At 50.9% G+C, this 12,523-nt stretch overlaps 1 protein-coding gene across 1 annotated transcript in view; it reads right to left on the bottom strand.

Moving 5' to 3' along the window:
- Nucleotides 1-309: 309 nt before the first annotated feature.
- RIMS3 (regulating synaptic membrane exocytosis 3) overlaps nt 310-12,523 on the bottom strand; it is a 48,719-nt gene continuing 36,505 nt past the window's right edge. Inside the window, exons 3-8 of the mRNA XM_050932451.1 lie at nt 11,258-11,399; nt 10,305-10,417; nt 6,119-6,220; nt 5,189-5,328; nt 1,956-4,097; nt 310-1,805 (exon numbers count right to left, since the gene is read on the bottom strand). Coding sequence (XP_050788408.1) covers nt 3,885-4,097; nt 5,189-5,328; nt 6,119-6,220; nt 10,305-10,417; nt 11,258-11,399 — 710 coding nt within the window. The 3' untranslated portion in view covers nt 310-1,805; nt 1,956-3,884. The remainder of the gene's footprint in view (nt 1,806-1,955; nt 4,098-5,188; nt 5,329-6,118; nt 6,221-10,304; nt 10,418-11,257; nt 11,400-12,523) is intronic.

Here is a 12,523-nt window from a genome sequence, read left to right on the forward strand (position 1 = left end):
ATCCTCACAGCTGGTTTTCCCACCCCCTGGTTTTTTTTTGGGGGGGGGGGAAGAGGGGACTATGGGCACTGGGTAGGCCCAGACTAAAACAGACAGTCTGCAAATGCCCTCATCAGCAGTCCCCTTTGGGCAGTAGAGGCATGCGTAGGGAATGGGTCTGAGGTTCCTTTCCTGACAGAAGACATGACGGCGAGAGAGTGCGATGAGTAACTGATGAGTAATCTTCGCAGCTAGTCAACGCAAACCACCTACCAGACAAGAAATGCCCTTTTGCAATATAACATTCCCCTCCCACCACCAAGCTGTAGCATGTAGAAAAGCAGCTTGGATGGAGGGTTTTTTTGTCTGAGTGAGGGGAATGTCTGACACTGGATCTCATGCATAAGAAAATAAAAAGGAGCTGACATCACAGTGTAAACACGATACTTGAGTATTGTCTTTTTTTTTTGCAACCCAAAGTAAAACTTGCCCCGTCCCCCCCACAAGTCCCCCAATGTGAATGGGCTCCAGTGGACTGGGCAGGCAGCGCTGAGAGTGCAGGAACGAAAGCTTTGATGGGGCTATAGTTTTTCTAGAGGACGATGGCAGCCATCTGAAGTCCTTGGCATGGTGGCTTTGCCATGCCAAGCCGTCTTGGGGAGCAGAAGGAATCATTCCCTCGAATCCATGTGCTTTGCTTTTCAGATTTACTTCCTAGCAGCAAGACTTCAGTTTATACTGAAAAGGAATCCGGGGTGGACTTTGTTCTGATTTTAGCTACACTGTTATCCTCCAAAGCATAGAATGTTTATTAATAACAGAAAACCCCAAACGCTCAGGAGTGTCCAGCTTGTTCCCCGGAGATTCTGAGCATGGCCTTCAGATTACAGTTCTTTTGTTCTGGCACTGGATTTTCCACACATCAACATGAGTCGATTTTCCAGCTACTGCTCACGTAAGAGTGGCGGACTGTATTGGAGACCATAGGCTTTTGTATGCTGTTTGTAGATATACAACCTCAATTGTCTTTGTTCTAGGTGGCCCTAGAGTGCTATCCTGGAAAAAGTCTCTGCAGACTTCCCAATTTTATCTTCTGCAAAGTATTATATTAAGAGTTAGTTGGGGTTGAAATTGTCACATCCCTTCCATTGGTTCTGAAAAGAATGGGTTGTTTTGTTTGTTTGTAAAGCTATGGTACTAACTCATATTTAGAGACAGTGTGGTGTGTGCTGTAGGAAAGGGAAAGAACCTGCTTACTTCAGTCCAAATTAATGAGCAAGACATCTACTAAACTTCCCTACTTTGTCCATGCTGACCTCCCAATGCTCAACTCAACTTCCAACTCAAACCAGACCTGCTAATTTGTCCAGCAAACAAAAGCTGGGTTGTCCTTTTTCTTCTTCTAATATGTGAGTGAACAAAGCAAAAACAGAGATGTTGTTCATTTCACTCCCTTGAAAACTTGTCCTCTTCAGACACCTGCCCTCCCACGTATTCAAAAATCCAGCACTCAGAAACAAAGAAACCGAGTCCAGCCAGCCAAGGTGGACATCAGGTAACAGGACCATGCTCTGGAAGGAACCTAAATTCATGTCATCACCTTCTTCCAGTTCCAATGAGCTGGGCACAAAATGGGCTTCCTCAAATAACCCACTCTGGCCCTAAGGTAAAACCATATGGTGGCCCAGGAGGGTTGCTTTTAAGTGTGAACTTGGAAATCAGTGTATATTGCTTGTTCTGAACAGTCACTCCTCCACCACAGCAGACCAGGCTCTGATTCCTTGGGAAAAAAACATGAGATCCTGGGGACTGAGGAGCAAACAGACCTATCTCCATCTGCAGTCAGCAGAATCCAGTCTGGTCCCCGCTCAGTGGTCCTGGGGACTGAGGAGCAAACAGACCTATCTCCATCTGCAGTCAGCAGAATCCAGTCTGGTCCCCGCTCAGTGGTCCTGGGGACTGGGGAGCAAACAGACCTATCTCCATCTGCAGTCAGCAGAATTCAGTCTCGTCTCCGCTCAGTGGTCCCAAGATATTTTGGTTTGGTGAAGTTGCAAATTCAATGTACATTTATAGCAGCTGAAATTCCTTGACACAAAGTTGCTGAAAATTTGATGATGGTTGTGTCACATAAGACTGCCACCAAAGAGTAAGTACATTGCCGACTGGCAGTTTCCATTTTGTGGAGGGGATGGTTTCATAGCAAAGTTCTTACCCTTCAGGTTTACTTTTTTGTTTCTTTGCAGCAATAAGTTCTAGCTGGTTCGTCCTTGCTAACAATGCAGGAGGAACCATAGGATGTTCCTTGTGCTCAGTTTCACAATGCACAATCTTTTTTGCCAATCGATACTAATAAAAACACACACTCAACCTTGATTTTGGTTGATTGGTATTAAAGACTGAAGGCCAGAGATAGCTGCTAGGTAGAAATACCCCATTAATCTCATGTCCTTTCCCAGTCTGACCACTTGTCCACCTCTTAGTTTTGGAAACTGATCCTTCAGGACAGTCATTGTGTAATTTTTATTTATTTTTAATGAAGAAACCGCAGTTTCTAGTGGTGTCTCCCCTGAGTATTTTCAGCAAATTTCATTAGGCACCTTCATAAAAAGCTTCCATAATTCTCAGTTTTGCTACAAGAACTGGTCCTCTTTGGGAACCAGAATACTGCTTTAAAAAAAAAACAACAACAAAACAAACACTCATCATTATAATAAATTCAAAACATCTAGTTTGTTTTGTAACCTATCTGTCACCCTTACGCCAGATCCATAGTGAATACAACTGAGATGTTACCCTGCAGCATACCAATGAATCGAGGGTTGGAAAAAGGTGCATTCAGCCCTTCTTTCTGGTTATGGGCTGTATATGTTCTGACAAACCCTCTGTTTGCTCCCTGAAATGCAGTAATTGAGTGTGGGAACCTTTCAGCTACAAGTTGGACCTTGCCTAGGGGTGAATGAGCAAAGATGAGACTGACTAGAAGTTCAATTCAACCATCATTGCAAGCTTCCCTTTGCATCACCTCCTCCTAGTTGGAACTGTTGTATGAAGCATGGTGGGTGTGGTCCTTCAAAATAATTTAAAAGTGTGGAACATCAAGACAGAACCATCATACACTTAAATAACAGTCAGGTCAAATGCACCTTTTTCTTCCCCTACTGCTTTGGCAGAGTCACTAGTCACAGGCTACCAAAGAAAAAAGTGATCAACAGATTGCTTGCTCGACCTTGCAAGATTTGTGTCAGGAATCTACCAAAACAGCAAGTGACTGGCGGATGGTTCCTGTCGGTAGGGAGAGTGTCTCTCCTAGATATTGCAGAGTGAGAATGTGTTTTAAATTAGCACATGGCAGGCTACATAATATTAGAAGATGCTACATTCCGTTAAAAAAAAGTAGTAGTGCTGAATATATTCATTTTTCTTTTTTCTTTTTTAAAAAAAGCTATTTTTTTCCTCAACTATCAGGAAAACAAAAATGGTGGTAAAACAAAATTGAGTTAACATGCTACTTGCAGTGGGATTGAATGAATCGGATCCAAGATGCTCCCGCCAGCTGTTCAGATGAGAAATATAGTCCATTGTTTGACTCCTTCCCGAATATGACTCGATGAGATGCGGTAACAGTCTTGGGATCGGTTGTCGGTCAGTCACACCACTTGTTCTGCGTCACAAGTTTGTTTGTGTTTCTCCTTCCCAGCCCTCTTGTTTAAAGTCCCCTGCCTGCACGGTGGAACGTTGTAGCTGGCGAGGAACATGTTGAGAGCAGCTTGTTTCAGGGAGGGGAAAAAAAAACTAAACCAAACCAGACACAATATTTACAGCCGTTCCACCAAAGGTTTTGGTAGGCCAGCTTGTTTCCTTCCCTCCCTCCCACCCGTGCCCTGAGCCCTGAGCCCTGCCCCTTAGGGGCAAGAAGGACTTGTCGAACTCTCTAGAGAGGACTGGGAGAGGCGACGCGTCAGAGGGCCGATGGTGGAGTCCGCCAGCGAGGAAGTGGGGAAGAGTTTGTACCAGCCTGTGACCATGTTGGAGAGATCCAGTTCTTCCAAGACAATCTGCACCATTCCCATGAAGCACTTGTGGTCCATGCGGCCATAATCTCCCCAGACAATCACCTACAGGGAAGAACCCTCGTTAGCTAAATTAAACCTGTCCTAGGCTAGGTTCCATGCATGGGGGTTCTGGTGCCCAGAGCATCATATAAACCTTGGGATTCTTGTCCGGTCCCCCAGCGCTTACCTGAGGGAAGACAGGTGGGTCACACCAGAAAGGTGTCTGGTATTATTCTGAGGGGGGCTCTGAGCTAGGGGCATGAGCAATGAATTTCAAAGTCAAGACAACAGGGGTCCTATATTCCCGTCTCTGACACTGACTCCTCGAATTGTACAGTCATGACCAAGTCTGTCAGCCTCTCTCTGCCTCAGGTTACCGACCTGCAAAATGGGGCATTATAGCCTTAATGTCACAGAGATGTTGTGAAGATGAGTTACATCGTTTTACAATCATTTCTCAGTGGGGTGAGATCTTGGCTGCAAGGTGCTGCCTGCCGTTTCTGAGCAAGGAACATCTCTTCATGTCTGTATGGCGCCCGGTCTGTACAGGCCCTGCCCTTGGGTTAGGCACTACCATAATATGAACATATACAGTTCAAGACCTGCCTCTCTGAAGTGCTGGGTACCTGCAATTCCAATGAGAGCCACAGGATCTCTGCATCTTCAACATCTGAGCTCTCCCTTGGTCAGCCTAATGCTCACCCAGCTGGATGCTGATGTCACCCCTCAGCTCACAGCCATCCTGGCCACTGATAAGCTGTGGGCACTATGGCACTTCCACCCCAGGATCTCAAAGCACTTTACAAACCTCCATGAATGAGGTCTCCGCATGCCCCTGCATGATACAGCAGGAACTACTGCCCTATGGTGTCAAGGAGCGACACAGCAAGAGGAAGGGACTTCCCACCGTCAGGGAGGAAGTGAGGGGCAGAGCTGGGGATGGAACCCAGGAATCCAGATTCCCAGTTCCCTCCCCTTTCCCTCAAATGAAGCATTCATGGATCTGCTCCCCCAGTCAAAGAACAGATGTTTGACTGGGTCTCTTTACAGCCAACAAATAGGGGGAAATCTGGCACCCCCTGCTGGGAGCATTTCCAACTTTCCCTTTAAGAAGTGGTCTTTGCCCACCTCCCCTTGAAAAGGGATTACATCACCTGCAAAACTCTGCCCTGTGGGCCCTCGTCAAAGAGCAGCGCCTGCTGGTAGAACGGGTCCCAGGTCTTCTTGGCCATCTTGGTCTTCTTCTTGGCCAGGCAGGTCCCATTCTCCAGCAGATAAACTTTAACATAAGTTGCTGCAATGGAGACAGAAGTGCAGATGGAAACCAGCTGTGAATATCCTCAGCAGAATCACCTGGGCACTGGACCTCATGTACAGCGGGGGAAACCCAGGCAAGCACTGCCATGAACATACCTCAGCCAGAGCTCTGCCTCCCACAGGGATGCTGACCTGCCGGGACCCGCCCTCCCCCCCCAAGCCCTGTGTATGTGTGTAGTTTCCCAGAGCTATGCAGAAGGGAATTGGGAGGGACGTCTGGTCTGGTTGGGGTGGGGGAAAAGGGGCAGCAGGAATTTCAGGAAGGGGTGCTGAAAGATTGGCATTCCGCTGGATTGTGGTGCATTCTCTGTGGTGAGGGCCATGTCTGTGGGGGGCCAGGAGGAGAGAGTCTGTGCTGTGCTGGTAGCCTTGACTTTTCACTTCTCTGCTAGGTTTTGTACTAGGTGTGTCAATTGCAGAACAACCTTAACTGCCACGCGGTTATTGTGTGTTAATGCCTAGCTCTGTGGTGGTGAACCACTGGTGCACTCAGCCAGCCAGCCAGCCAGCCAGCCCCTCTGCTGCCCACTCCAGGCAGAGCCAGACCCAAGGGACTAACCATTGCATGACTGGAGGGGGAGCCCTAAGGGACTGGGGAAGGGGGGCGCATCTGCCTGTTATTGGGATGTATATAAAGCAACACTATCGAGAGCAAAATGGAGGCATTAACTCCTTCCCATGCCCTTCCCCCGCCTCCCCCACACCCCTTCCCAAAGCTCCTGGACCCCACTGGCTCTTCCTTAAGGATTCTTGGCACGGATACCTACCAGGGATGGACTTGGAACCCAGCTTTGGGGTGAGGCCCCTGGCCTGGATCACCTCCACCTCCAGCTGCCCGCTCCTGTCGATCATCCCAATGTGGACATCACCTAGGACAGAAGGGGAGAGGTGAGAATCAGGGGTCCTAGCGAGCCCTATCCTGTGTCGGGGACAAATGGCCGCCTCCATTAGCATCCATGTCGTTCTCTTACTCGCTTGCGGCTTCCACTGTCCTCTGCACCCTTGCTCGGAGGACCCTGTTCTAAAGCACCAGATGCACTGCAGAGCAAGTCCCAGAGCACCTGGTGTGTTAAAACAGCAGCCACAGAGAGCAGGGGGCACAGCAAAATGAAAGTAACAAGAACGTGGTGCTGACGAGAAGACAGGACATCACAGGAGAGCCAGGGAGCTTCGATGGGAACATGTCTAGGACCCAGAGCTCAATTCTGGGCACCTTGTTACCAGAACAACATAGAAACAGGAGAGAATTCAGAGAAGAGCGACATGCAATGGGCTTCATGCACCTGAGTGCCAGCCTGAGCGTGCTGTCAGGGCACTGGGACAACTTTGCAAGACATCAGTGGCTGGCTCTGCAGAATTTCTAAGCATCCACAACTACAGCTGAGTTGTACCCTCTGGAAATCAGGCCGCAGCATTTTAAAAATGAGGCTCCCTCCTGGTTTAAGAGAGAGCCTTTTCCTCCTGCTTCTTCGACAACTCGATTCGCTGTCCATGTACTTTTCTATCTGTCGGGCCACTGTGAGATACGCCCTTTCTGAACCCTGAATCAGCCCTTCGGAAGCTTGCCCCATGCTAGGATTAACCAGAGCCGTGCCTTGGGAAGGGGAGTTCTTCACTATGGCATGTACGTACTGGGGCTGCCCCAAGAAGAGGGTGAGAAGGTGGAGAGAGCTTGGGTCTCATCTCCATTCTAGCTTCAGTGCACCCAGCAACTAGTTCCCTTCAAATGGGGGATGAGCGATTTCCCTGCCTATACTTCAGTTCCTCCAGCCCTTTCTGAGTCCCATGAAAGCATCCCTGGAGAGGGTCTGTGTCCTTTTGTGCCGGGCTCACAGGTATTTCTGATGGGCCCTTGGCATGCCCCAGATCCCATGTCATACACTTTACAATAGCATCTCCAGGGATAGCCCCAGCCCTCTACTTACAAACACTGACTTTTTCCCCCTGTCAGTAAGTTAGTAAGTTCTCCCCCCGGATGTCTCTCCCCCACCCTCTTCTAAAACGCTGCCTCCGCATCTCCCTTGGAAGAATGACCGTGGTGGTTATTCCTAACGTTGGTCTGCAGAGGGCAGCTGAGGAAAGCATGTTCTCAAGCATTAGGCACCAAAGGAGAAAATGAAATACCATGACAGTGGTTGTGGGAGGAGGGCGTGTGGGTTTGTTTAAAAAAAGAAAGAAAAAAGGGAAAGCAAAGACTATGTGATTTGTGGTGTGAGGATGTGGCAACTCGGCTGGCAAAGCCCAGAACAACAGGAACCATTAGTGATGGAGAAAGAAAGAAAAAACAACAGAAGGAAAACAAAAGAAAACAAACTTTTTTTGTTGTTCTAAGCTCATGACACGGATTCGGTCTCCCACTTATGTCGTCTGCAGCAGCCCCAGTAGGTACAGCCCTTGGGATGTGCACAGAGGTAGGTCCCCGTCACTCCACTGGTGTGTGACTGGCCCACGGCCTGCACCCCTTGCACCAGCGCAGCCCGAGGAAGGGAGCGGGGGGCGGCGCGAGGGGACGGGGGGGGGCTGTTGGTGTCACGCTGGAGTTTAAGAGAAACAAGATGAACTTGGACATTCTCAGACACACTTTGCATTTCAGAAGCGTGTTGAACTCGGAGCAGGGGACGCCGTAAGAAATGGGGTGATGAGGAGAGAGAGAATGAGCTGAGAGCAAGGTAGGGTCTCAAATCCCGGGGCGGGGGGTGGGGAAGGAGGGGGAGTTATGGTTTGGGGGTGTCACTTATCCCAATGTTTCTCAACCTCTTCAATACCAGGGTCCGGCTTGCTGCCTTCCTAAACCATGTCAGGGAGATCTTAGGGACCGGCACCAGTCTATGCAGCGGTCATTGAGAAACACTGACCTCTCCCACATTGATGGCCTTAAGGAGAAGAAAAATGCCTCCTTTCTTCCTCCGGCCCCAACCTAGCTATGGAAAAGCCAGGAACATACTTTAAATGCAGCCAGTCTGATTCGGATCTCCCTCACCCGGTGCCACTCGATTGACTTTAAAGGAGTAACTCTGATTTACACCAGGCTCAGGGTCAGTTTGTTCATGGTGGTTTAAAAAAACAAAACAAAACCAAGGCAGGAGGGGAGGGTTAAGCATTAGGCATTAAACATCTGCCCCCCGGCCCTGCCCAGGCTCAGCCTGACCCTGCATCCTGATGAGGTGGAGAACAAGCACCATGCCGACTACTGGTCTTTGGAACATTTCCACCAGCTCTATTTTGAACCTTCAAAATCTGGGGTAAAAATCTTGAATGGAAATTTTGAATTTTGATTTAAAAGAAAACAAGGGGGGGTTATGAAAATGTGAAATTCCACACTCCTCCCCCCACCTACCATTGCCTTTAAAAATCAAATCACAGGCCTGTCTGTTCCGCACGTACGTAAAAGATGAGTCTGCTGAACCTGGGGAAGGAGTTTTGTTGTTCTGCTCTTCCTCAGAAATCACCCCACCACCGTTCTGAAGAACGCTTTCTGCCCTCTTTGCCCTCCACCCCAGAGGTGGCTGCAGCATATAGGTGGTGGGATCCTTAGGATTCAAAGGCACTATGGAACTTCAGACGGGCTTATAGAGAAAAGGGCCTGCTTCACTCAAGATTCACCTCGTTTGCAGTTGCAGAAGTTGTCCCAGCACAGTGCTCCACCCAGCTTAACATCTCAAGAGAAATCCCAGCTCTGGAACACGTTACTGGGGTAGGACGGGTCTCTCTGCAGTATCTGGGCATTGCCACATGCATACCTGAAATCTACACTTTCTTCCGTAGCCAAAGGGGCCACCTGTCAGCTCCTCTGGCACCTATGTCCTAGCCCGGACACCTCGCTGCCCTTCCTGTCTGCTTGAGGCAGGTTATGAAACTGGGCTTTCCAAACACATTCCAGTGGGATTTGGGTTCCTAGCTCCATTAGTTCCCTTTCAAATCTCAACCTGACTCAGTGAGAGAAACGAACCCCATCGGGCCTCCCCTTCTGTTGTTTTGGGCTGGGTCCCTGCTTCATTCTAGGGCAGAGCTGTGACGCTAAAATGGTCTCACTTCAGGCCTCAGAGAGCAATCCTCAGCGGTCCACGTGAACTCTGTTAAAAGGTGTAGCTGAGATGCCAGCACAGCCTGGCGACGAAAGGGCTAACGCCAGCGAGGTCACATGCCCCCATATCCCACCGGAATGAGACCTGTCCCTGTGTCTTCAGCTCCCCCCACCCCCTCTGGAAGGCTGGCTCAGCCTGCTCCCCGTGGAATCAAGCTGGGTCCCCTCTGTGGCTGGACAAAGGATCCGCTCACCAGTCAAGGCCCCTGGTGCTGCAGCGTGGGTGGGACTCAGCGGGGCAGGGATTAGCATCAGCAGGGGTGAGGATGGGGAAGAGGCAGGAGTAAGAGAGTTGGAGGTCTCAGCAAGCTGGGCAGCGGGCTGGGGGCTCTGCAGCTGCTCAGGTTGGAAAGACTCCCAGCCAGCAGGAGCTACCTCTGTCCAGGCCTATTAATGCTATTTCAGTGAGTCCCTGCCGGAGCCCAGAGCCCTTCTCAGACTAGGGCCGGTTTGTGGGTCTGACTTCACTGCTCCAGTCCCTTCCCCTCTCGCTCAAGGTAGATGGAGGACGTGGGCTCCCCACACACAACAAAGCCACCTGGCTCCTGTCGTCCAGCCAAACCATCAAGCAGCAGGCAGCTGAGTGTCCAGCATTTCGCTCAGCTTGAGCGCGCATTAGTTCCCTGACTCCAGCCCAGCTTCCACCAGGCAGGTCACAGACACCCACTTCCCTTAACCCCCTGGGATGCAGGATCAGGGCCTGATCCTGACCTCGGTGCCAGTCACCGGAGGGCCTGCAGCAAGATCCAGCTCTTCGACTCCATCCACTAGGAGACATGGACCGGGCACAGGGCTTGGAGCCCAATCCAGTGTAACAACTTTCTATCTTCCCTTTGGCTGGGCCACCCACTCCAGCTGTGAGCACTCACCCATTGGAGGCGTCGCCAGTGTCTGCCGGCCAACAATCTGCGCTGGCCCGAGCCCGTCTAAAAAGTCACTGAATTGGCTCTCGGCTCCCAGCCGGGTCATGGGGAAAATGAATCTGAGATGGGGGAGGGGGTGAGAGAGGAGAAGGGACAGTATGGGTGAGACAAGCCCCCAGGAAGCACTGGATTTCCCAGCCAATAATTCTTTGCACAGAGATAATGTGCCTTGCACGAGGATTTCAAAGCACTGAGCCAACATGAATTAACCAAACCTCCCTTACCATTTCCTGACAGTGGTGTCAGCTGCGGAACAGACCCTCCCAGGGCACGGGTAGGATACCCACCACGTATGGATTAGACACGCGGCTGGACAAAGCACAGGAGACTCTACAGAGAACAACCCTGCCCTGGAGGAGACAGCCCCAAGTCGACCAGCGCTACCTCCGATTTCTACAGGATCCTGTGAACTCAGCACAAGGAAACTCCAGACTGATCTGACACTCTGTGCCCAGGGATCTGGGGTGCTGGAAAGCCAGGCAGGCATCACCCCAAGGGGTTGTGGGGCTCCGTCAGAAAGCATTGGCTTGATACTGGTAGGCACCGACGACAGCCAGGATTGAGAGCTTTGGCTCTGCACACCACCTGGGGGCCCAGTGGCTCGGTCTAGTTGGGGCACCAGGAGAGCTGACATTAGCCCTGCTCTTAAGCTGTGCCCGTGGGAGTGTGGGAGAGCAGCAGAGCCACCATCCTCCTCCTCCAGCGAGGAGAGCGGCCTTGGGGCATTACGTGCTTCCTCCAGTCTCCTGGGAGAGACCGAGTGCCTCCTCTGGAAGGAGAACTGCAGCTGGGCTTCTGCACCTCGCTGGATCAGTCTGGCTGCTAGGATTGCGCCCTGCTCCCCTCCCTCCCCAGTGCCAGGCAGTAAAGGGCCGGTCGCCCCGTGCTCTGGGCCTTACGTGCCATCGGAGCTATTACTGTTGGTGCTGCCGTCGGTCGATTCCCTGCTGCCCTGCCGGGTGATCCTGTTCCTCATCTCCACAGCGATGCCGGTTTCCGTGCTCCGCCGGATGTTACTGCGCAGCTTCTTTGGGCCGCCGTCTGGAAACAAACACACAGATAAGCCAGGCTGGGGAATCGCAGGCTGGGAAGTACAGAAACTCCCCCCTCCTGGACAGCAAGATGGCAGGGAGCCATCAGCACTGTGCTCCCTGCACTCCTATCCTCCTCCTTCAAGGGTTGATGGTACATGGCCATGCAATGTGACATCACCCTACTGGGACAGGCAACATAGGCAGTGTCATAGGAGATGTTGTGTCTAGTGGTTAGAGCAAGAGCATAGCAAGATAGAACTCCTGGGTTCTATCTGCAGCTCTGCCATCGACCTTGGGCAAGTCACTACCCCCTCTGTGCCTCAGTTTCCCCATCTCTAAAGTGAGGAGGACCAGAGCCCCCTCTGAGGTGGGGTTTATGGTTAATTGATTGCATCAGAGCTCAATGTACTTGGCAAAGTAGCAGATGGCTCTCTGCAGCAAGTACTGCGTTTGTACAGTGCCTAGCCCCCATCCCTGGCTGGGGCCTGGAGGTGCGACTGTAATGCAGCTCTGCTCCTCTGGCCCAAGGGAACTGCATGGCAAAACAGTAACTCTCATTTGTGCAGGAGTCCAAGCTTCCTCGGAGGCTCCTCCCAGACTGGCATGCACTCCCCCTGCAACCAGGAACCACCGCAGATCCCACCACTGCCTGCTCCTAGGGCAACCTGCCTTTGTTCCTCCCATCAAACAAATAACAATTGTCATTTAAAAAAACAAAAACAAAACAGAAACGCATGCAATTTCCGCCTAGGAAGGAAGCAACGATCAAATCAACCACACGCGGCAGATACTCATCCCCTCTCTCGCTGCACTGCCAGAGCCTCGGACACTCAAATGCCATGGAGAGGAACACAGTATAGAAACTTGAATAGAGTCAAATAACTGAGGGCCAGGGGCACAGTGGGATTAAACAAAAGGACTGGGTGTTTCTATGGCTAACGAGAGTATCCACAGGTACATTCAAGGGGTAAAAAACAAGTTGTTTGGAAGGGATGTGAACATCCTGCTTGGGGGCACTGGCCAGTCTCTGCCAGATGGGCCTTAGAAAAGAGCTTCTCCTGGGGACAGATTAGCACAGAATTATCCACTAGGGGCTTCTTGTGCCTCGTATTAGGAGGGGTGAGGTAAACA

The sequence above is a fragment of the Gopherus flavomarginatus genome, chromosome 22, assembly GCF_025201925.1.
Source record: "Gopherus flavomarginatus isolate rGopFla2 chromosome 22, rGopFla2.mat.asm, whole genome shotgun sequence".
In the NCBI taxonomy this organism is placed as follows: Eukaryota; Metazoa; Chordata; order Testudines; family Testudinidae; genus Gopherus; species Gopherus flavomarginatus.